A 25,907-nucleotide genomic window follows, 5' to 3' on the forward strand; every position below is an offset into this window, starting at 1 on the left:
TCTCCACCAACCCTCACACTGCCTGCTGCATACTGCATCCTCAGACTGCATCCTCAGACTGGCTGCTGCTCAGGCTGCTGCCTCAGACTGCATCTGAGCTCCTGTCTCCTCCCACCTTGTAGTCCTCTCTCTGCCCAGCCACATCACGCCTCTCTCCACACCCAAGTGCTGGGAATTAACGGTGCGAGCCAACACCGCCCAGCTGTTTCTCTTTTAGACTGGATCAGTTTCGTGCAGCGCGTGGTAGCCTTGAACTCACAGAGATCCATCAGCCTCTGTCTCCTGAGTGCTGGCATTAAAAGTGTGTATCACCACCACCCAACCTCTATGGCCAACTAGTAGTTTAGCTCTGCACTGATGTTTAGGCAAGCTTTATTTGTTAGATTACAAACACAATATCACTACAGCTGACGTGAATGGCTGCATTACACAGATTTTTTTTTTAATGATTGCCGTCATCTGGAACAATTCAGTCGGAAGCACTCAACTTCGATTTTCTTCTGTACAGCAATCATGCTTTTCTTCTTGCTTTCAACCCATTTGCATCGCTGTCAGTATTTCCAACCTTGACACCCTCCCTGGCAGGATGTTTAAAGTCTTATCAATAGTAAAATTAAGCCATAAATTATTATTAATGCTATTAGAGAATTAAAACTTATTTATTGGGTCAGAAAAATGAAAAGATATTTTCTTCCTGATTTCTAAAACCAGGAACAAGCTGGGCGGTGGTAGTGCATGCCTTTAATCCCAGCAGTCGGGAGGCAGAGGCAGGAGGATCTCTGTGAGTTTGAGGCCAGCCTGGATTACAGAGCAAGTTCTAGGACAGGCTCCAAAGCTACAAAGAAACCCTGTCTTAAAAAAGCATAAATAAAATAAATAAATAAAACCAGAAACGATTGATATCTTGCTCATTGTTTGATTAATATTATATGATGTCAAGGCTAGAGAGGTGGCTCAGAGGCTAAGAGCATTGACTACCCTTGCAGGGGTCATGAGTTCAATTCCCAGCACATGGTGGCTCACAACCATCTGTAAAGAGATCTGGTGCCCTCTTCTGGCCTGCAGGCAAACATTCAGACAGAACACTGTATACATAACAAAATAAAATAAAAAATTATATGATGCCAAGCCAAGTTACATTAAGTTACTTTGAGTCTATATTTATTTGTATTTGGACACAGTATATATTCAACAGATAATTATGAAATGAATCTAAAATCCTTTATTTATTTATTTGGAGACAGGGTCTTACTATGTAGATCTACTGGCCTTCTACTTGCTATATAGGTGGAACTGGCTTTGGAACGCACTGAGATATGCCTGCCTGTTTTGAGAGTATTGGGATTAAAGGTGTGCGCTCAGCAAAGAATGAAATTGTTTTAAATCAGAACGTATTTGTCTATCCTGGTCCACATAACTAACAGGTCCGTCTTACTTGCTCCTGCTCATGAAGGTATATGGAGTAATGAATGAATGGACCGCGGAATCAAACCAACATAGTTCGTGCTTTAGCTCTTTCTCCTTGTGTCTTGGCACCACCCCGTTTAAAACGGCTCTTTAAGCCTCAGTCAATGTGATGTCATTGCAGATCTAAAAGCGGTTACTGCATCATGCTAAATTGCAGGGAAGCGCTAATTCTTTAAGCGCAATTATCGTGACGTCACTGCAGAGCTGAAAGCGGTTGCTGCGTCGTGTTAAACTTTGGGGGAACACTAACTGACCTGGGTTCACCGTCTCTCTGTACGACACAGGTGGTGAAGTTTACCAAATCCTTTGAACTGATGTCCCCAAAGTGCAGCGCCGATGCTGAGAACAGGTAAGGCCCCTGGGCTTCATGCTTGTCTTCCGACACGCTGTGGTCCTTGGCGTTTGCGGTGCTGCATGATTCTCTGCGGACAGGGGTTGCCCTTTCTCTGCGTCATCAAGCGCAGCCATTTGTCACTCTGTGGAATGTCAGAATTTAAATAAAAGCTATTGCTGAATAGTGAGTGTATAAAGAGTACATCTCCTTCGTTGTGTGTTTTTAAGACAAACTTAAGACTAGAAATGGTGGTACTAGCCCCTTAGCCTAGCTGCTTGGGAGGCTGAGTCAGGAAAACCCCAGATCCAAGACACACCATGGCTGCAGAGGTGGAGCAAGGCCAGCCTGGGAAACTCAGTGATACCTGTCTCAAAAAAAATCCTGAGAAGAGGGCTGAGGGTCTAGTTCAGTAATAAAGCACTTGCTGGAGAGTGCATGGAGTCTCTGGGTTCACTGTCAGTACCGAGAGAGAGAGAGAGAGAGAGAGAGAGAGAGAGAGAGAGAGAGAGAGAGAGAGAGAGAGAGAGAGAGAGAGAGGAAAAAACTGAAATGTAATACTTGTGATACGGTTATAATCTTGCCTGTGGGCTTTATAATACCCCTCTCTCCTGAAGGAGATTGGATTTTTTAAAATATGTATTATTGCCTTGAATCTTGGAAAACAGCTGTGTTAGTTACTTCTCACAACACCAGACAAAAGCAACTGTAAAAGGAAGGAAGGGCTTGTTCTTGCTTATAGTTTGAGTGTAAATCTGTAAGGACGGGAGAGTCGTGGTGGCAGATGCAGGAGAGTCGTGGTGGCAGATGCAGGAGGAGAGTCGTGGTGGCAGATGCAGGAGGAGAGTCGTGGTGGCAGATGCAGGGGGAGAGTCGTGGTGGCAGATGCAGGGGAGTCGTGGTGGCAGATGCAGGAGGAGAGTCGTGGTGGCAGATGCAGGGGGAGAGTCGTGGTGGCAGATGCAGGAGGCAGCTGGTCACATCCCATTCAGTCAAGAAGCTGAGTCATAAATGGGCTTACTCACCTCAGTTCCAGGGATCTGGCACCCTCTTATATGCACCTTATGACTAGGTGTGCACGCAATATACATACATACATACATACATACATACATATATGTAAGCTATTCACTCATTTTCAGAAAATAAAAACTAAATTTTTAAAAGAAGAAAGAATGATGTATTGTTGAGAAGTGACAAAGGAGCTGTTGACCACAGGGCCATCAGTTATAGGAAGGAAAGCACATGGAGTCAAGAAAGCTTGTGACGTGAATTCCTCTGGCCCATCTCCTGGCCCATAATGGTTTCATGTTCTCTAACAGGTCAACTTTTGTCCTTCTTCCTAATGACAGGAGGGAAGATGCCCTTGTAAATGTATGCCCTACTTTATGACAGAGAGCTTTTCTTGGATCCGCTTCTCAATTTTTTTTTCAGCACAAAATAATCCTATGGCACATGGCACATTTTTGTATGACACATTATTGTCTCCTATGGCAACCAGCTCATTTACGGGAAATGAGAGGTAGATCTCAAGGAAAGCTCTGGATGTGGGAAGACCTCGATCAGGTCTTACAGGACCTAACTAACCTCCAGAGGGGTGAGATGCCATCAGCAGGGACTTTGCGAGAGAGGAGAGCCTGAGGGAAGCATTGCATGTGTGAGCGTGGGGGCTGTGAGCTCATGTCACACGGATCATCATTATTGCTAGCTATGGTCCCTAATTCCTTGTCACGTCCAGCTGCCCGAGATGCCATCGGACTGAGGTGAGAATCCTACCGGGTCCTTCTGCTCTGCTCAGAGCCTCCTAATGAGAAAGCAGCGTGCTCACCGAAGAATAACAATGGGCAGTGATGTGATGACGTCTAGATAGAAAAATCGTGTGGGCTAGAATGAGGAAGGACTACAGGACGGCAAACTTAGAGCACCACTAAATCCCGCCGGAGCAGAGTCTTCTGTGGAGGTCCTCCATAGACACCCCCCCACACACACTTGACATTGTCAGATCATTCCACTCACTATTTCTGGATGCATTAACAGGAAAACTCTACTGTGATCACCAGAAAAAAAAAAACATAATGTCAACGCTTAGTAATTAATCAATAAATACTTAGTGAATGAATGATTTAATGACATTGAAAATTGGGCTGGTGACTACCGTCCTGGGTGGCAGCTGTGGCAGAGTTATTGCCCCATAGCTGGTTGTATTGCCACTTTGTGTATTGTACATTGTTGGTGCTATGTAGCTGGGTTAAATGTGGGTTAATATTTTCAACAAGATTGCACAATAAGGGGATGGAGAGATGGCTCGGTGGATGAAAGCAATTGCTGCCTTTACAGAGGCCCTACATTTGGTTCCCCGCACCCACATGCTGGCTTCTAATCATCTGTAACTCCGTATCCAGGGAATCTGGTGCCCTCTTAAGGTTCCATGAACACCAGGTGTGCAAACAAATACTCATATACATAAAATAATACATAAATAAATCTTGGAAAAGATGACTCTATGTCTTGACATTGAAATGAAAAGTTACTGTTTTATGCAGAAGCACATGAGCAAAGGGGAGAGTATTTGCCAGGAACACCTGAGGACAGAGCTGAGATCCCCAGCACCCACATAGACGCCAGCCTGGTGTGATGGGACCATCTGTACTCTCGGACTTTGAAGGCAAGGATGGGATCCCCAGAGCAATTTGGCTGACTAAGCTAGCCAAACCACGGCACTCTGAGTTGAAGTGAGAGATCTTGCCTCAACGGATAAGATAGAAAGCAACTTAGGCGAGAACTAATTCTTTCTTTCTTTATTTCTTACTTTCTTTCTTTTTATTTATTTGTTTATTTGTTTTTGTTTTTTCAAGACAGGGTTCTCTGTGTAGTCCTGGCTGTCCTAGAACCTGCTCTGTAGACCAGGCTGGACTCAAACTCACAGAGATCCGCCTGCCTCTGCCTCCCAAGAGCTGGTAATAAAGGCGTGTGCCACTGCTAGAAAGGGCCAGTTCCCAATCTCTGGGTTCTCGTACATACACATGCACTCCCCACGTAGTCATGCATGTGAACACTCACACACACGTGCAACCACACCACATGCACATTAAAAAAAAATCCCCCAAGCAACAAAGCCTACATAGACAAGAAGAAGAATACAATTTGATAGGAGTGGTGAAAATATTTCTGTTGAAAAACTAGCCACAACCCAGAGCAGTAACTAAAGAAGGAATTCCAAATGAGGAGATGATCTTTCGCTACTCAAATACCAACAAAACGACCCACTACCCCATGCCAAGTCATGCATTTGAAGACAGAAGAAAATGGCCAATTTCTCACCACAAACAAAAGAATTTCAAAGTAGCGAGAGCCTGGTGTGAACAAATCCATGTATTTTGCAGGGCTGCTATTAAAATGTGGAAAAACAATTTCTCAAAAAAAAAAAAAAAACTAATTGGAAGCTGCTTCCTTTCCAGTGGCAAGTAATTGAATTGAGGAGAGAAAAGGAAGCTTTGAATTTCATTAGAGAGGAAATGCTGAGACAGCCTTGCTGTCTGTTGACATGCTTGTCAATGACAAGGGCGCTAAAACAACACGGGTCCCCAAATGAAGCGTTTCATCGTGATGGCATGAACGATGTCAGGCTGTCTAACTTGCCAATGTGCTTCATTTTCCACAGTGGAGTCACCCCGAGTGTGCCAGGCAGAATGTGTCCTCTTTGGCACCTTACCCCTTGTCATCATACCTCTATGGTGGATTGCAAGGGTGAGGAGGCTTTGCAGATGGAATAGAGGGTACGTTCAAGTGAGGAGGTTACGCTGGGCTCTCTAGATGAGCCACGAAGAGCAATGTTTTCAGCCAGGTTGGGACAGAAAAGAAGCCAGAGAGAAAGCAGAAGGAGAAGTCAAGGATTTAAAATGTGAACTGAAGCTGGTATGGTCATTGAAATGAGGACCAGGTACTTGGGACGCTGAGGGAGCTGGAGGCCAGCATGGCCTTTGATATGCTGATGGGTTCCCAAGATGATCATATGGCCCTTCTGCCAGAGGTAAAGGGAACGACTCCTTTTGGCAGGGGGGAACTGGCTGCACAAATTCCTGAGGAAGGGTGGCTTTTCTCTAATAGCCTCAAATCTGCCTACAGTGTAGGTTGAGCTCATTTCTGGATATTTGGCCTGCCTGCGACCTAGCATTCAGGAAAGCATACAGCCTTGGCAACATCTTGATCATGGCCTTCTCTAAGAACCCAGACAGTGAGTTCAGCTGAGGTGGGAATACATACGTCTTAGCCTGAGACAATTTAGGGTTTCCTCCAGTTTTAATGTTGGAATTATAGCTCTGCTACTCTTTCCTCTGAAAGAAAAATAAAGATTGTTTGCCACACGACTTTCTTGAGCTCCATTTCTCAGGTCAGAATATTAAAACCAGTGTTTCAACGTTTAGGGAAGTAGCTGAAATTCTTTGTAGCAATTTAGTTTTGCCAACAAATGACTCCTTCGAACAACTGTTTTAATCCATCTTAATTACTTAATTATCTCTGTAACTCTCTCTTTTGGACCTCCAGACTCCATGGCTCAGATTCTGTCATTTTTACAGAGAAGTTGTCTTCCAGGATGTGTCTCTGATGACTCAAAGCTTCATGACAACCTTGCTAGTTCCTCCAAGGGTCTTTATAAAGACATTGGATATCTGGGTAACCATCCTTTGTTCTTGTCCAGCATGGATGGCAGAACCAAGAAAAAGCTTGCGGGGGATGTAACCCTAAGAAAACTAAAAGGGATGGGTGAGGGTTTTGATTATCCCTGAGTAAACTGTGATTACAGACTGTAATCATATTGCCCTTTATAACCAAAACGTCATTGGCCCACAGGGGAGAGTTGTTAGCACCCAGTCAGATTATGGCTATGCTCTGGGCCTGGAGGAGGAGACCACCAACTCTACAAGGCCAAGGTGACTCACCCAGTTGGACATTATCACGCCAAAGTATGCTTCAGGGAAGCAGAAATGGCCTTTGAGAATGTCACTAAATGTCTGTGCTGTGAACTGTGATGGGACCAATGCCTTTGGGTACGCCTCAGAATATGACTTTCAGACTTTGAAAAATGTGGTCCCCAACAACAAAAATCTATCTGATTATCAGCTGGCTATTAAACTAACTGAAGAGAAATTCTAGCTGCTGTATGATGGAGACACTTTTCAAAATTAGTTTAGGGGAGTCACTTGACAACAAATAGCACCAAGAATAATAGCAACAGATAGAAACAACAACATCTTGACAGAGGATAAAGGAGATGCTATTGTTTTCAAAGTTTCCACACTAATTAATACTTTAGTTTTTAATCAGAAACCATAAAGCATACAAAGAAACAAGAAAAGATTAGCACGGATCTAGACAAAGTGGCTTTTGATAGAAACTGTCCCACTCAAGAAAACAGTTGGAATTTGGGTGGGAAATTATAAATATGCCCAAAATTTTAAAGGGAATCCCATACAAAGAACTAAAGGAAAATATGAGAACACTCTCTCAACAAGATCAGTGACAAGATAACACTTGTATCATCAAAACAAATCCAAGTTCTAAAGTTGAGAAGTTAAATAAAATGAAAAGTTCTCCAAGATGGGGCTTAAGAGAGTGTGCGTGAGAAGGCCTACAGTCTACAGGAAAAAAGATAAGTCTATAGGAAATGTGTAGTTTAGGGGATAGAAAGAAAAAAGAAAGAAGCAGAGTCTCAGAGACATCTAAACGCTATCAATCATAAAAACACGCAGTCCTACAAGGAGGATTCGCAGAAAAAGAAGTGAGAAAGGGCTGAATTGCTTTTCTCATTGTCGTGACTTAAAATCTGACCTAACATGTGACATAAAATCTGAATGGGTTTATTTGCCTTACAGTTTAAGGACGGGCGTAGTCAATCATGGAGGGTTAAGTGTGACTACAGGATCACGGGTCACAATATGTCAGCAGTCAGAAACTAGAGAGAGGACAAGAAGCAATGGGCTACAAAGTCTCAAGCCTGCCCAAGCACCCTCCTGCAGTGAAACTCCACCCCGTGAAGGTTCCACAACCTTCCAAAACAGTGCCACCCAGTGGAGAGCCAAATGCTAAAACACTAGAGCCTACGAGAGAAATCTCTCATTCAAAAATAATGTCCTAACTCTGTGCCCGGTGGAATAAAGGCCATCTCACAATGCAAAATGGATTAATTCTAAATTCAAAAGTTCCCACAGTGTTTCACAGTCCCGCTATTTAAAAGTTCAAAGTTTCTCCTGAGACTCAGGTTAATATCATCACCGTTGGCTCTTATAGAACTCATGAAACAGGCAGGATTTCTGTTAGTGTGTGACTTCCTTCACACAATCTCGGGGCATACTGTTGTGGATTACTTAATAAAATCAGGGCTCTTGAACCTTAAAATACCAACAGTTAATGTTGCTCATTGATGGGCAGGGCTCTAGATGGCTTTGGCACACGTGTGTGTGTGTGTGTGTGTGTGTGTGTGTGTGTGTGTGTGTGTGTTTCTCATTTCTACCTCCTCCAGGTATCTAGGGTGGGGTAGCTCAGCAAGTCATCTTCACATACTAACCCTGGAGGCTGAGCTCTGAGGCTCCTTGTTTGCAAGGCTGCTTGCTTCTTTTGCCAGCAAACTATTCTCAGCCTCCCAGGTATCTTCTGCATCTTCCCCTAAAATGATCCTAATGTTCAGATGCTCTGGAGCTGCGGTTTGTCCACCAAGACCCTTTGTTTCCAACCTAGACACAGCATTCAGGAAACCAGCTCTTCCGTGTATGTTTTCTTCCAGAGTAGTCTAGTTGTATTAGTACACTCCAAGGTACTGATGGTGTATGTGTCTATGGCTCATTTTAATGTTAATTACAAGAAATAAAATAGAGGAGACGAAACATTTACAATGAAGTATATCTTCCAAATTCATCTTGAGAAACTCAAGGAAAGCCCATTTGTCAAGCACCTAACCCTCACATCTTCAGTATATAAAATGAAAACATACAATTGTGCTGTTGATTTTCACGGCTTTGAACATGAAGACTCAAATGAAAAATAAATTCACTGCCCCTTTTTATGGCAGATGAGGGTTTCTTGTTCTAGTAAAAAACTGTCACAGGGAAGAATGAAAGCTCTAAAAAATAGTCTTTGAGAAAGATACATTTTAAAAAAGCAATGAACTCAAACATAGAAAACTACGTAGATGCTGGATTGATTCTATCCTGTAAACAATTGCAGCAACTTGGAAGCCCTAATAGCTGATGCGTTTAGCTCTTACTTTTGTAGGCCTCTCATTTAATATACAGGCCTTTCATTTAATTTACTCCAACTAATAATTTAACTTGTTGAGTCCATTTCTCCTTCCTTGCTCTCTCTAGGTAGTCCTTTAACTTGTAATGCTTGCCTTTGATGGAGAGAGATGGCCACCACAGAAGGAGGTTCCCGCAGGGTGATGTGGTGGGCTACTCATCAGGGTATAATTTTCACTGTGCACCATTGCCGGCAATTTTGCTACCTAGCACATTTTCTCTTCCGTACCTCCCCAAAGCTCACAGTGATGCTGAACTTCTCCCACACCCCAGGACTTAAACTGAACAGATTAGCACAATTTCACCAGATGCACTAGTTAGGGTTAGTATTGTTGTGTTCAAAGTCCAGGATCAAAAGCAAGTTAGGGAGGAAAGGGTTTATTTGGTATCACTATCACTATTCATGATCAGAGGAAGTCAGGCAGGAGCTCAAACAGGACAGGAACCTGGAGACAGGCACTGATGCAGAGAGCATAAGGGGTGTTGATTTCTGGCTTGCTCCTCATAACTTGCTCAACCTGCTTTCTTACAGAACCCAGGACCACCTGCCCAGGGGTGGCATTACCTACCATGGGCTGGGCCCTGCCCCATCAATCATTAATTGAGAAAATGCCCTACAAGCTTGTCTACAGTCTGATCCTATGGAAGCATTTTTCTCCAATTTCTCATCCTTTCAGATGACTCTAGCATGTGTCAAGTTAACATAAAAATGAGTCAGGACACCAGGGGTTTTTAATAGAAGAGAAATCTTTGTGGTATATAAGATATGTCACTTATCAAGAGACTTCTTTGCGTGCACTCTTCGCATGGTGCATTCTCTTGACCTCAAAGTGACCTCATGAGATAGTTTTCTTCCTTGTATAGTACAGTAACCCATTTATCCATAGTCTTGTAGCTAGAAAGTGGTTGCCCAAATTAAAACAAGAGCAATGAGGACAGAATTGTTTGGCTATGAAATCAACAAGATTTTGCTGCATGTTGCTGAAAGACACTACACACCCACACCTATCCCACTTGCCATGTGTTGTCTGTCTAAGCATCACAAGACCTTACCCTATAGTGACATCAGCTTCTGGGGTGATAAGCTCCATCATTTTGATTACCTAACTTTAGGAAATGAAGTATAGGAAATGCGGTCATTAGTTACCATGTCTTAATTTCTGATAACACAGGCTCTAATTTAAAGAAGGGGAAATAGGGAGTTTATTGAAGTGTCTTCACATCAAACCTTAAAAGCAAGCTCATTAACAGGTCAAAATAAACTTCAGGAGCTTCTGGGAGTTAAATCATCTTCCACTACCATCACAAGACCAGCGCTAATGGGCTGATCCTGCTTGCTAATTGCCTGATCTTTTCCTTTCCTGACTAAAAGGTTTATTTGATAACCTTTAAAGACACATGGAACCAGTAGAGATTAAAGTCCCTGTCCTGAGGGCTTGAGACCCTCCTGCTGGGGTCCTAGTTTTCAGCCCCTCTGGTATTGACTTAGTTCCTTAATCTCCTAATTAAAAGACAATTTCAAATAATGTTGCATAGCTGGTGCTCTCAGGAAGGGGGGGGGGGTGACAGGCTTTCCTGAGAAGCAGCAAGCAATGGAGCTCCAGTCTGTGAGCCACAGTTCAGACTGACATCTAGTCAGCAAAGCGAAATATCAAATGCGACCATGTATATCATCTGTATTTCAAAACTAGATGTTTGTTTGAAAGCATAAAAGAAGAAATTACCTGTCCAAAATACCTCCCTATTCCTCTGACTAATAATCAAGCTACAAAAAGTTTCATGGATAATCATCTTTTGACAGTGAGAAACTAGATAGCTAAAACGTCTACGCCCACATTGTTGATCAAGGTTTAGTTAACAGTCACAGTCTTCATTAGTGATTACCAGTCCGGGAGAACGAACAAGTCTTGACAAACCTGATATGCTGTAGAACAGTGGTGAAAACGTGTCTAGAAAGGACGCAAGGTAGCTATATATGTAATTATATGTATATATAAAATCTCCAATACACACAAGGAACTCAGGACTCATGGGCATGGTGCTATAGATATGGCAGGTATTTAATACAAGATTTTAATACAAGGTTCACGCATAGAACCGCACAGCATACTGTTTGGATTCGTCCATTGTAGCCTTATTCGTTACTTGTAACCTAAGTGTTAACTCTGTTATTTCCTGTATCAAAAGAGAAAAAACAAACAACAAAAGAAAACAAAAACCCCACAGATTTCTAAGGCATTCCTTGTGGTGTGGCTTCATCTGAATTTTTAAACATTCCTTTTTATGAATGAATCTTTTAAAGACTAACTGGGATCAACACCCCTTTTTCTCACCTTCCCTAATATTTTGTACTCCCTTCCCTAGAGCATCTACCACAGCCCGTCACTATTGTCTCTGTGTTGCCTGAAGCTCAGGCCATGTTAGCTTCTGTCCACACCCCTCTATGTAGGTAGGCCTACAGTTGGACTGGTACCCGTATGCAGGCGGTGTCTTCTAAGATTCTTCCTTGTGGTGGTAGAATATCTGGAATAAACATCTTAAAAGAAAGGTTTATGTAAGCTTATGGTTTACAAGGTGTTAGTCCGGGGCGGCCAACACCTTTGTTTCTGAGCCAGTAGAGAGGTCAACAGTGTGAGGGCTGGAACGTGTGCTGGAGGCTGCACACCTCAGAGTGGACAAGCGGCAGAGAGCCTGTGAGATAGGGCTAACGTAAAACACAGCTCCAAAGCTCAGACCTCAGTGACTACTTCTTCAAGCTAGGCCCCATCACCTTCTCTTATGACCTCCTAGTAATGCCATTATATTATAAATCTATCAATGGATGATGAATCTATCATTTGGTCTTCAGGATCCAGTTACTTCCTTAAAGCCCATCGGCCAACAAACAAGGCCCCAACACATGAACTTGTGGAGGAACACTGCATATTCTAAACAGCAGATGGGTTTCCATGTAACCACTGCTTAGGCCAGCAAAAGAGGAGCACACCCTTCGTATGCACTTCTTGCAAGATTCGGTCCTCTCTATTACCTAACTCTTAAATGCAGGCCCAATCAACAGTCATTCTTGAAGAAACAAGATCCTGAGAATTTCTAGCGAAAATATATAAACAAACTCTGGTATTGAGAACAGTCATATGAGCATGGGCAGAGACTACTGGTTGTTAGTTTATACATTTATTTTTTCTTCTGATGGATGCTGTTTAGAGAAGTAACTCTGGAGATACTCTTAAGTCTATTTTCACAGTTTTCTCGTTTGAAACCCTCCATAGTCATCATGGTTGAGCCTGCGGAGGTCTCTCTGAAGTTAGTTTGGGTGTCACATTGGGAAGCAAGATGCCAGTGGGGACAGGAGACTCCAAACTATAGCATGAGACTCGTTTAAGTAACTACATCTCCTTCCATCCTTGATGTCTGTAAAGCAAGAAGAATCAAATTTAGCTTGGTAGTTTGACATGAACCCTGAGTTTAGAGAGGTCAATTTTATACAGTTAAAATAAACTCTCATAGTTGGATTTCATCTTTTAAGGTTGTTTCACTGAAGATCAAACATCAATTATATTTATTTCACCTCCCCAAACCATTATTATAAGGGTTGCTTCTCTTTATGGTGCTTTTATTTCTTTTTCTCTAAGATGCTTTAAATATTCCCACTGTAGGAGGAAAATAGAATTATGATTTGAATGCAAGAGGCCGAAAAATGTATTGTTTATATAAACAAACTTTGGAAACATCAAGATGCTTCCCAAACATCTATATGAGGATGTGAACCCAGTTGTAGTGCCCTCCAGTACAGACAGGGGTCTGGGGGAGTCTGAAAGGGCTATTTCCTTAGATGTGTGATAGTGTGTGTAGTAATAAGGGTGGCGGCGGGGCTGCGTCCCCAACACCCCAGTCGCCTGCTCAGCTAGCTTATGCCCCGAAATAATTACACGGACACTGTATTCTTTTAATCACTGCTTGGCCCTTTAGCTCTAGCTAATTTTGATATCCCGATCAACCCATCTCTAATAATCTGTGAGCACCGGTCTTACCGGGAAGATTCTAGGTCGGAGCTTCATCGCGTGTGTCTGCCTGGGAGTGGGGCATGGCGTCTCTGCTGAGGCGTCTGCTCCTGAGAGGAGAGCTGTCTAGTCTGACCTCACTTCCTCTTCCTCCCAGCGTTTTGTTCTGTTTACTCCTCCCACCTATCTTCTAACCAATGAAATGGGCCAAGGCAGTTCCTTTATTAGCCAATGACCTTCCTCCATCAAGTGTGGACCAAGCTATTATAGCCTTAAGGTCCAGGAGCCAAAATGCTTCACAGGGCTTGGCCTTTGATACCCTGAGACCCAGTGGCCAGGCTCCCTCATGTGGTTCAAAGCTGTGTCAAGAAGAACTGAATGAAAGAATAAGTCTCCCTAGAGACCCAGAGCACAGGGGACTCACAGGTATCTGTGTTCTTACAGCTACATGCATGACACCGAGAACCCCTTCGCTGAAAGAAACTCATTAGCACCCTTAACCTGTGAAGGTCTGGGAATGATTGAATTGCAGATGTGGTTCCAAATCGTGGTGACTCTATCTGGATGTTGGCCTTTGGTCTCTGTCATGATCCAGTGCCAGCCTGGACCATAAATTATTTCTCCGGACCAGAGGGGAGGCACGGGAATAAAGACACAACTCACATAGCTTTATCGGGAGGGAGGTTTTCAGTGATTCCCCCATGAAATCCTGTGTGCACATCCTGGAAATTCCTCTGCGATTATTCTCCAAACAGCCTTATATACCAACTGAGGGGAAATTTATTAGCATTCTGTTTCCTAGGTAACCAGGTGAATGGCTGTGGTCACATCCACACATCTGCCTATGCCTGTCTGTCAGGTCTTTCTGTCTTCCTGCTCTGTCACATAGGCCGAATTAGCATCTTTTTCAGGCATCCTCCAAATTACAAAGAAGGGAGCAGAACATTAGCATATCCTGACCCTTGTTAGGGAGGTGACCTCCTCCTGTGTGGCAGGTGCAAACTATGGCCTGGAAGTCTGGCCACCATTCACTGTGGAAATATGGGCCTACAGGTCTCTCTAAAACGAATGTTCAGACTCAAGAAAGCTGATTAATTCAACTTTGGATGTTACGTTAAACTCACAAAACCCTGAATAAATGGCTTTCCCTCAATGTCAATTTCTCTACACAAGCCCTTTCTGAGAAATTCCAGCTATTTCATGCCCCTAAAATTAATTCATCTCCATGTCCACTTTGCAGTCCTGAGAACTGACTGAGCCTCTGGCCCTGTTCTCCCATAAGCAATCTGTCCATGCTTCTGGAACACCTGGTATCTTTCTCATCTTCTCGAGTCTCCAAACCAACCCTTGCTATGAATAGGATTAGGTATTCAGGAGCGAAATGTGCACAGGCTACAAACCCTTGATATGGGCCTGACACTTGGATCCACCAGGGTCTCTTCTCATCTTCGCTGTCTCTAGGCTAGCTCTTCTTATTCACCACCTCTAAATCAAGGTTCCTAGGATCACTGCTCAAGCGGCCTTTTCTTTCCCATACTCTCAAACATTTCTCCATCACCTACAGCTAAGGTCCCAGAAACTCTACCCAAGTCTCAATTCTTGGACCCTGGCCTTCTTTCTGGTCTTATCCCTCAGCCTCTGGTCATCCATTTTTCTGTGTTTTTCTTTAACTCCTGGTGTTTCCTCCTCCCACCTCCAATCTCTCCTGTGGACTTACGCCCATCTTGAAAGACACGCTGAAGTGGCTAATGTTCGTTCCTTGTCCCCGCTGTTCCTTGTCTTGGGTTCCTCCCTGACTGCTCCGCTCTGGTCTTTCTAAGGTCCCACTTCAGCCCTTTTCCCCCACGGTCTACAGCAAACAATAGGCCAGAACTTCCAACACTTCTAAAATTATACCGTATGGAACTGGGGGAATGGTTTGGTTGGTAAAATGCCTGCCATGGCAAACATGAGCACTGAGTTCACATCCCCAGCTCACAAGCTGAAATGGGGCCTGGCAGAGCCCATCCGCAAGTGAAGTACTGGGAGACAGAGTTAGGTGGATCTCTCAAGATCGCTGGCTAGCCAGCTTAACTGTATCAGTGAGAGATTCTCAGAAAAATGAAATGGAGAGTGATCAATTAAGACACCCGGCATCAGCCTCTGGCGCACACACACACACGCGCGTGCATGCACAAACACATGCATACACATATATACACAAAATAAATGTATTGTAAAATACAGTATATAGATAACATAGAATGCATTGACAAGTCAGTGCCTCTCTGAAAGAGCATCAAGAATTCAGTCCATTTATATAAATTTGGAAATTATTTTGTGAGCCTAGATCCATATATCGGGTACATTTTACCATGTTTTCCCTCTATGTTGCTTTCATTAAAGTACAACATAAAGCCTCATTTGCCATAGATGTAAAGTAGCAAAGAGAAAACAGAACAGACTTTGTTTTTTGAATTAGAAACACATCCTTTCTTTGAAGTTCTTTTATTTATGTACTACTCAATAGCTATAAGCCTAAGCCTCTTATTAAAATTTCCATTTGCACCCAGAGAGCCACAGAGAACAAGCTTGTGTGCTATCCAGCCTTTATAGGCATCAAGAGATGAATAACGTCGTAAATATATCGTGGGTTTGCCAGTCACAGAGCGTCTGTCCCTACAGATGTGATGTAGAGATGATGGTAGATAATCTACCCCTCCTGCTCATTCATGCATCTAGTGGTCTCCATGACAACGCCTGCCCTTCCCAGCTCGCCACGAACTCCAAACGGGTACATACAGTATAATATTAACAACTATGCACAAATGTGTGCTAACAGCGTAATAGCAATGACTGTCTAGAGTCTTGATATTTTCTTACATAAAGTGCAGCTTAGACTAGACACACAGATGGGGCTGTGCTAGCGCTGGAAACACGGTCGAGTGACAGATCACCATCTTAACCGGCATAAGGCCTTGGGCTCCATCCTCACGGAAAACGTGCAACATTTATTTCCCAGTTTCCCCTGTTCTTGGTAGCAAAACATCTGGGATGTTCAGCTCGGATGTTCAGCTGAGGAACCCAGTGGAAGTGTACAAAGCCGTGTGCTGGTTACGTATTATCAGTCTTGGTCTTATCTGATTGTGTGCATTCGACTTGTCAACCTTGAGGCTGGAACACAGCCTAGAGCTACTCTCTGGCCTGGGAAGGATCTGCGTTTCTCTCCACGGTCTGATCACCTTCCATTCTAGTGGGGAAAGAGTTTAAAGGGGGCTCCTGATAATCCTCTCCCTGTCATTCTGACCATTTATTCCTCGGTAATGAGGGCAGGAAATGTTGCTATTAATGTCTGGAGGAGTTTACTTTCCAACAAACTTAGTTTCTCTTCTTTCCTATTGCTGTCTCGGTGCTCCGACAGTTTCAAAGAAAGCATGGAGAAGTCGTCTTACTCCGACTGGCTGATAAACAACAGCATCGCCGAGCTGGTTGCTTCGACAGGCCTTCCTGTGAACGTCAGCGACGCGTACCAGGACCCGCGCTTTGACGCTGAGGTAAGAGGAGTCCTCTGTTGGAGGCTAGTCACAGTGCTGATGCTTTTTCTGGTTGAGGTGGCGAAGGGATGTCACGCAGAGCCGCAGTAACCAAGACAACAGACAGTTCTGCAGGCCTGTGTTCTGGTTCCCAGTGTGGCCAGAGGCAAAAGGTAGATGGGATAATTTAAGTTAAGAAACAAGCCAAGCTAAGACCGGGTATTTATAAGAAAGAACAAGTCACCCCAAAGAGCAAAGAGTCAAAGAGTAAAAATGGCCACCTGCCGCGGTGAAAATGTCATAAGAACGTCAATATCTGCACACTGCGCCACTGTGCTCGGACGTCGGTATTCATCCGCACACTGCCCCACTGTGCTCGGACGTCGGTATCCGCACTGCCCCACTGTGCTCAGACGTCAGTATCTGCACACTGCCCCACTGTGCTCGGACATCGGTATCCATCCGCACACTGCCGCACTGTGCTGGGACCTCGGTATTCGCACACTGCCGCAGTGTGCTTGGACTTCGGTATCTGCATCCTGCCGCACTGTGCTGGGACCTCGGTATCCGCACACTGCCGCACTGTGCTCAGACGTCAGTATCTGCACACTGCCCCAATGTGCTTGGACACCGGTATCTGCACACTGCCCCAATGTGCTCGGACGTCGGTATCCACACTGCCGCAGTGTGCTTGGAGCAGAGATTGCTGTATATAAGTTCTGTCTCTTGCTGCTTCTCTCATCCTTAACCTGAGAAAAAGGAAATGCTAAAGAAAAAAATGCTGTGCATACAATTTTATGAAGAAAATCTCTCAGGAGTCTAGATTATCACTAATAATAAATGAATAACCCAAGGAGTTTGTTTATGCAGAAAATCGTAATTACCAGTTGTTAGGAAGTCACCGTGTTTAATTGGCTGTGGGAGAGATAAGCGTTCCCTGACCTAGACCAAAGCACTAAATTGGGTGTGAGTTCTGCTCTTAGCTGTGCACCATGGAGAAGGTCAGATTCTGGACAAAACGAAAAAAGAAAAACAACAAATTAAACTGTTACTTTTCCCCCTAGGTCCACAGACTTCCTGTAAAGGAGTAGGAGAACACCCATATGCCTACCGCCAGATTTAGAAAAGATCAGTACTTTTGAGTCTTTGTATCGATTTTCCCTGATCCCAGCTCCTGACTCACCACCCCTGTGGGTTACCAGTATCCAGCATTTTAATTTGGCCTTGCTTTGCTGCCCTGTATGGCATCGTTACACACATTAGAAATCTGCCAACTCGGTTTTGTATTTTTATCTCTCTGAACTTCAAACTGACTAATGTATTCACCTGTGGCTTTTCCCCTCAACATCATATGGCGAATGCTGCCAAGAATGAGCACTGCATTGGAAAAGTGAGCCGTGTTTTGTCTATCCAGTAGGTTTCTCATAGACCTTTGAGTTCAGTGTTTTGCTGATAAATCAGTAATATTGAATAATAATTTAAAAAAAAGAAATATAAACGATGGCATGACTGTTCCTAGGAATGGAGGAGGAGAAGATTCAGTGTAGAGATGAAGGAAAAGACTAAAAGGGGTGGAGACAGAGACATCTGGAGCATCCAGAGTGAGTATGGCCAGACTGAGCCAAGCCATGTGAGGAGGGAAGGGAAGAGAGAGTGAAGAGGAGCTACTGACAAACAGGGGGCAGGCTGGGCCAAGAGAGCAAAAGGGGTAAAAAAGGACTGGCCAAAATGGTTGGATTATACAAGGAAGAACAAAGCGGGGGGGGGGGGGGGGGGAGGGGGGACAACCCAGCCCTGGGCTAGAGAGTTCAGGGTAGGGGGTGGGGTATGCCAGCCAGGAGAACTCTGTGTCAGGTAGAGACTGAGGGATGTTCGGAGAACCTAACAGAGAACTTAACAGCCAGTGTTAGCTCTGATATGTTCACAAGCACCTCAGCTAGTCGTTTGTCTGGGGTTTGAGACATATCTATGTGACTTTTCTTTTAAATTAAAAAAAAAGTTTTCAGATTTACTTGTTTAAGGTATATGAGTGTTTTTGCTTGTGTTTGTGTGTATGAGAAAGAGATGGGGAGACCCTTGTACAGACCTGGAACCTGAGGAGGTCAGAAGAAGACATAGGATACCCTGGAACTAGTTTTATTGATTCTTTCAATAAAAAATAATTCACCCCCATCAAACTTTGCCTGGCTTATCAAGCGTAAAGGCCAGTCAGCTCTCTCATTTACGGTCATCCCTAGTGTACAGTGACTTCTGAGAGGTTCTCAGAAACTCAGCCCAAGCAGATGCAGGAAGAGGATGGTCGTTCTTTTCAAATCTCAGTTTTGTAACTGTTGTTTTTCCTTCTGATGGAAGTAGCTACAAAGGGCGGCTCTGAGGTGAGGCACTCCTCACTCCGGGCGCTGTAGGTACCTGCTGATAGGGTTGTGGGGCAAGTCCGCTCAGCCGTCTCCTGCTGGGCATTCTCTTGGCAATCTTCTTAAATAGTTAATGGAGAACTAGCAGGTGAGCCATAGTGATTATCTGCCATCTGCATGACCAGAGTCTCTTACCAGTGCTGCCTGTTGGTCCTAAAAGCACACGGGTGCTTAAGGCCAAATTTATTGGAAGCCGTGCCAGAATGCCATATTAAGTCATTATGAAGCTGAAAAATGAGCTTTGAATTTGCCACTTGCGGTGATCATTATAGTTTTTTTCTTCCCTCTGTTTCAAGGACTCTATGATCCTTGAAAACACCTGAAAAATGTTAATATACGCGACTTTATTTGCTTAGAGTAGTATAAAAACACTTGTGTTGATCGGTTTTTGGGGTAGGCTTCGTATTTTATCAGCCATTATGTATCTTCTCTTAAGGGAAGTGGCGCCTGCATTTGCTTCTAAAAACGTTGACAGGGATGCTGTTATGGGTAGCCCACTGGGGATGAACACTCAGACACAGCTTATAGACAATTGAAAGTCTTTATTCCAGCTGACTGGGATTACACTCAATTATTTGGGGACTTAGATGCAGCCTTGAATGTCCAGAGCGCAGGACTTTTGAGGGCAGAAAAACCCTGACACTTTGCTCAGCAGCTGCAGAGAGGATTCACAGAAGTAAGTAAACAAGCAGTTTAACAGAAGCCAAGATAAGTGGTTAGCTGAAGGGTTTTCCCCACCAACAGGCAGAAGCTAAGATACATTAGCTATGACATCCTGTAGTTTTCCATGGACTTCTCCATCAAGGAGATCAAATTCTAGTTAAACTTGACATGGCCTCATCAAGAATATAAGATTGAGGAAGCATCTTACCCTGTCACAATTGATTTTCTGCTGCTGTACAAAGAATCACCTTGGCTCAGTAACTAAGAACTCCCACTTCCCATAATTCAGCTCCTGATGACCTGGGAACGGCACCTCTGGGCTCTCTGTTCAGGGTCTCCCAAGGCTGAAGTCAAGGTGCTAGCCAGATGGCATTGGCATTAGCATGCTGACCAGATTGTTGGCAGAATGGAGTTCCTTGCCTGTTGAGTAAATCTCTCCCTTCACCTACTGGTGGTGGTCAGGGATGTCCATGGGCTCTGAGGGGTGGCCCTCCAGTCTTGAAGGTGGCCCTCTCAGCTCACTCCCCAAAGGAAGTACTCACTCCAAACAGCTGAAACAGAAGCTAAGATGATGTCAAGAAAAACATCACACAACCTCAACATGATTGTCCCATTGGTTTTGCTAAGGAAGCAACTGTCATATTCATGGACCTCTCCTCGTTCAAGGGGAAAGAGATAGACAGGATCTTCACAGAGCTGGGAAGGAGGTGGTATCAGGCAAGTATTTTAAAGACTACACAAAATGAATCTATACAAAATTCCCCTGCCCCATAAAGCAACTTATTTGTCCTGGCAAGAAAAAATATCCATAAGAAATAAATGCAAGACACGAAGAAGTTCTCATAGAATTATATTTGCAAGAGTATCTTGAGATATACACATTGTTCTCTAATAAACACCTCAGATGTAGCATATACAAAGCTTTCGATCTTCTTCCCCTATACCGGTGTCTCTCTGTCTCTACGAAGGTAATTCAGTTCTTCCTAATGCTTACGTGAGGGATTTCACAGGCACGAAGCTGCCTTTCACTCCTGCTGGACAACTGGTTCAGAAGAGGGCTGCCTGGTCCCTTCTCAACACTTAGCTGTCGCTCATTCAGAATGGCAATCCAAGCTACCATCATCTCCAGGCGATTTCATAACCTTGGCCTCCTGCTCTGACTCGGCTTCCGTCAGCCCTCTAAACTCTGTACTTTATCCTCCTCAAGATAGCCAGCCACATTTACATGATAATTCACATCACAGCTTTCACAGGCTCCTTAGTTTTGAGAGGAAAAGCCAAATGCTGTTATTTCAGAGGTCTGTAGTTCCCTGCATGATCTGGTGCACCACTGTCTACCCCGAGTCCTTACGAATGTTGTTCGAAATACACTGGCCGCCTTGTTCCTAGAACTTGCCACTCACACGTCCACCTTAGGCCTTTCTGCTGGTCTCTCAGACGGCAGTTCTTCTGATATTCCTTGCCCTTCTTACCTTGTTAGATTTTCCAAATAATCTTAGCATTTTCTAATATATAATTTGCTTTTGAGCTTTCTCTCTTTATTTTGCTAACTTTCCCTGGGGAGACATGAGCAGCTATCTATTTACCCCATATAGAACACCAATAGCAGACTAAAGATATGATTCTAACCACAGTATTTTAACCTCATGTTTGTTTGGCTTCATGCTTCTGAATTCAATTCTTGAGATGGGCTTCCCTCTAGAACATCATCTATGATGCTTTTTGCCCTTCTTTTCACACTAGATTTTTTTTAAAGGTTTATTTATTTATTAAGCATACAATGTACTGCTGGCAAAGAAGGCACCAGGTCTCATTACTCATGGTTGTGAGCCACCATGTGGTTGCTGGGAATTGAACTCGGGACCTCTGGAAGAGCAGCCAGTGCTCTTAGCCTCTGAACCATCTCTCCAGCCCCCTCACACTAGATTTTTTTAAAAGACACTGGCACAGTACACTAACAGAACACCAGCCATTATTTAATCTAGGTTTATATTTTTATAGCTTATTTTAGTATTTTCTTCCAATTGAATAGCTACAGGAAGAGTTTCCAGAGCTATCTAGTCTGGAGTTGGTTTTCTGCCTACAGTAAGAATGAGTGATAGACTCATGATTTAAATAGGAAGGGTTCTTTAAGTAATGGAAAGAACAGAAAATAACTAGAAACGGAGGTGGGCTTCATGCAAGAACTGGCTTGATGGTTTCTGCATTTGTTATAAACCCGGGGGTGGCAGGAAGCTCACCATCACTCAGATGCCCTCTGCCATGACAGACACCCAGTTACAGAGTTAATACAGAAGCTCATGACCCGGATCTGACCCTAAGCTTCCCCCTTCCATCCGTGCAATTTTTCTCTGTGAAGTTCTGATTTTTAAAAGCCTGCTACAGACAACTCGAAAGTCCTTGCCCTTGTCATGTAGCACTTAAAGATAATGGGGCCCCAGTCTCCGAGGTCCTCTGCCTGAGAGCATTAGAGCCCATTTTGGCTGTCAGACCGTCGTGGAAGAGCGCTCCTGAGTGCCAGCCTGGCAGGACAACGCATTCTCTCTTCTCTGGAACACCTTCTTGCCCTGTCAGTTAGGCTTCTAGTGAAAAGGAACCGGCAAAGCTGAAACTGTTAAGGGGTAACGCTCTGTGGGTCTGCCTGCGTGCACACGCTTCCGGCTCTCCTCTGCCAGCCACTCATTCCCGCTTCAAACTATTTCAGATATTTTCTCAAAAGCAGGATTTGGTCAGGAAGATTGGAGAGTGGACACGAGAATCCTGATAGTAAGGTGTGGGGAGTCTAGGAGGACATGGGTTACTAGGACAGCAAGCTAGAAAATGGGTGGGAGTGGAGGGGATGGTGAAATCAAACGTGAGCCCCACAGGTCAAAGAATCAGACAGGTTACCTAGCCCTCCCCTAACACAAAGAATCAGACAGGTTACCTAGCCCTCCCCTAACACAAAGAATCAGACAGGCTACCTAGACCTCACTTAACACAAAGAATGGGATTTTTTTTTTGTCTCTGGTTTTGTTTGTTTGCTTGGTTGGTTGAGTTTTTCTTTTGTGTTGTTCAGGATTTAAGGAATCATTTGTAGGTGGTGATCTAGAAAATATTAGAATTAATCTGATATGCAGGGCGGAAAAAAAATAGACTCTCTCCCTTTTGCAGGGAAGTGAAGTGACTGACTGAGCCCCAGATCTCCCTTCTAGTCTTAGGATGAGAACCAGGTCTCACCAGCACATGAAGCTGGGAATAATGTTGAACAGGGAAAGGAAACATATGGCAGATTAAGGTATAGCAACACACCGTTACCAGTTCCGATTGCACTTCCTCTGCCTGCCTTAAGAGGGTTGGAAAATATAACAGGTCTGTTTTGAAGGATCCAGGAGCTAAACCATCAACCATGTTTAATTGGGTCTGTTGGAAATGTCCCTTGAGGACAGGAGTAGGCAAAGCTTTAAGTGGACAGGTTTTTAATTGGCTGGTACCGGGCACCCTGATAGAGTATATTTATTCAGACTGTAACCTGCTAGGAAGGCTGCTTCATTTCACATAGCCTAATTTCAGGGACTCCAATGGTGCACATTTTAAAACAGGATAATTAGGCAGGAAGCCCGTAGAACAACAAGGTAGGAATGTTTTCACAGGCATTTCCTTTAGTGTTAATAATATCTGCATTGTAAAAATACTCTACATACGTTAAAACATTCACATGTGTTCTCGTAAAACAAGTTATAAACAACAAAAACACAAAGACAGAATCAATTGTGATGTTAAAATCTGAATATGTTTAGTTGGGTTCTCAAGAGCAGTGGTTCTCAACCTGCCTAACGCTGTGACCCTTTAATACAGTTCCTCTGTTGTGATAACCCCAATCAGAAAATTATGTCATTACTACTTCATTACTACTTCATCACTGTAATTTTGTTACTGTTATGAATTGTAATGAAATATCTGATGTGCAGGAGATCTGATATGCTACCTCCAAAAAGGTCTTGGCCCACTGGATGAGAATCACACTGCTCTAGAGAAATATATATATATATCATTTATTACATATATTTCATTTATTAAGTGATCTTTAAACAATGATAGTCAAATTACTCCTGAGATGCTGAGAACCCGTACTCAGTTGTTAGCTCTGGCTGCCTCAGTACTCAGAGCAGTCCCAGAATAGCTGACTCTCTCTGGGGGGACCTGCAGTTACTCAATCCGTAAGGCAGTAGTCCCAGTCTAGCGCTGGAAGCCCAGAAAATGTCTGGGTAGTCTATGCTCCCTCTTCCACCAGGAAAGCTTGGGAATGCTGATTCTACTATATGTGAGGGAAGCAGCAGCAGCAGCAGCAGGGATAAATCAACTCAGGGGCAAGAGGAAGGCCAAGCCCGCACAGGGCAAGACAGGCTTCTTTCTGAAATATTGTTTTTTAATCTGGGCTTCTACTGGGAGGTGCCGCCCACAATCAGGACAAATCAAATCAGAACAAACTCTTCAGGTGAGTCTCCCCATTCAGGTGATTCTAATTTGTGGCAAGTTGGCATTGATACCAAGTTTCTATCTTCCATCAACTAACCCGGACTAGTACGACTTCCCATAAACATTATTTTACTACTAACAGCAGAGAGAGAAATGTCTTAATGATCTTAAATCAAAAACGCTCTCTTCACACTCTGGTACCTTTCTTGGTTGTCTTCTCTTTCACTTTATAAAAATCATCAAAAGTGATAATCACACAAACACACACACACCGCACACACACATACACACACACCCTACGCACACACACACTGCACGCACACACATATACACCACACACACATATACACACCGCATGCACACACATCGCACACTGATCACTTAGCTGTGGAGATCCTCTTTGTTGAACTACTGTGAGAGAAATGTAAACACACAACCTTCTCTCTTGTCTCACGGCTCCTCCAGGGTTCAGCAGATTAAAGACTCTAACACAACACAGCTTCCTCTGACCTTCCTCTGCTACACTTGACTGTTATTCTTGATCCCACCCCTTCATCTCCTCCCTGTGTCTGCCTTTAATTAACCCACATGTTGAGAAATTGAACTCTTATCCTGCTTGATCACTCAATGCTATTGAACACCATTGCTCCTGTGGTTTGTTCTATTTTAATTTTTTCTTATGTACAAGTAATTTACAGCCCTTATTTAAAATTTAGGAACTAGATTAGTCACTTTTAAACTGTCAGAGGTAAGCAATTGAGAGGGAATCATTGTGACTACGGCTTTTGAAGGATTTGTCAGTGTATATACGTGTTTGCACACCCACAGATGCATGCACAATTATAACTTAACAGAGGAAATGTTTTCCATGTCCAGATACATTCTGTAGCACGACTTCAATCAGATGCATAACATGCCGTTGTTTGGATGTGCTATGATTTAGTTAACTGACTTCTGAATATTCATGCCATTTCTGACACAGCGTTATGATATATAATTCTGTGGTTCGTACTCTTACATGGAAGTTTTTGTGCATAATTTTGACAATTACCATAAGACATATGGTATTATAATGGAATCAATAAGTCGGAGGTTATTTACACTTTCTTATGTGCCAGGTACACATTAATAAATCAATTTCCAAGAAGACTGTAGCAATACATTTACATTTTAGAAGCATCGTAAAGTCTTGGGTTAAGATCATAGGCTCAGGAGTCCTGTCCCATCCCTGTCCCTTGGAGTCATAGGTATTGCGTCCTCCCAGTTTCCCTTCCTCAAGTCTTCGTTTTTTACGTTTCTGGAGAGCTTCTGACCTGGCGGTTTTATCCGCACAACGCTCTTGCGCTCTTTTGTCGTCTCAGTTCTAGGGTCAACTTGTACTCCTCTCGTTTCCTTCCGATTTCCCAGGTTCCCCACGGCCACCTTTACTCAAGCCAAACATCTCCATGTCCTCATCCGTATGGATGGGGGAGCTCGTATGCCCAGAATAAAGAAATATTGGTGGTGAAGATAATGCTTTGAAAGCGATGGGTGAACAAATTTCTCTTTCTGGCAAGCAGCCAGAGAAAGGTTTGTTTTTCTCACCCCTGGACTCCAGAGCTCTTCAGTCTCACTGAATGTTCCTTTCCAATTGTGCACTCTGGATGTGAGGCACCCCTCAGCCACCTGGGATTTATGGAAGAGACTAGATAAGGGTTTCTGTGGTCCCAGAACAGGGGGAGACAAGCGTACCTGATGTTCTGTACTGGCTCAGACTACCACTGTCTGTC

At 43.7% G+C, this 25,907-nt stretch overlaps 1 protein-coding gene across 1 annotated transcript in view; it reads left to right on the forward strand.

Annotated features, from left to right (window-relative positions):
- Pde11a (phosphodiesterase 11A) overlaps positions 1-25,907 on the forward strand; it is a 262,795-nt gene that overhangs the window by 106,013 nt on the left and 130,875 nt on the right. The window contains exons 5-6 of the mRNA XM_075984824.1: positions 1,752-1,816; positions 16,492-16,624. Coding sequence (XP_075840939.1) covers positions 1,752-1,816; positions 16,492-16,624 — 198 coding nt within the window. The remainder of the gene's footprint in view (positions 1-1,751; positions 1,817-16,491; positions 16,625-25,907) is intronic.

The sequence above is a fragment of the Microtus pennsylvanicus genome, chromosome 9 (genome assembly GCF_037038515.1).
Source record: "Microtus pennsylvanicus isolate mMicPen1 chromosome 9, mMicPen1.hap1, whole genome shotgun sequence".
Lineage (NCBI taxonomy): Eukaryota > Metazoa > Chordata > Mammalia > Rodentia > Cricetidae > Microtus > Microtus pennsylvanicus.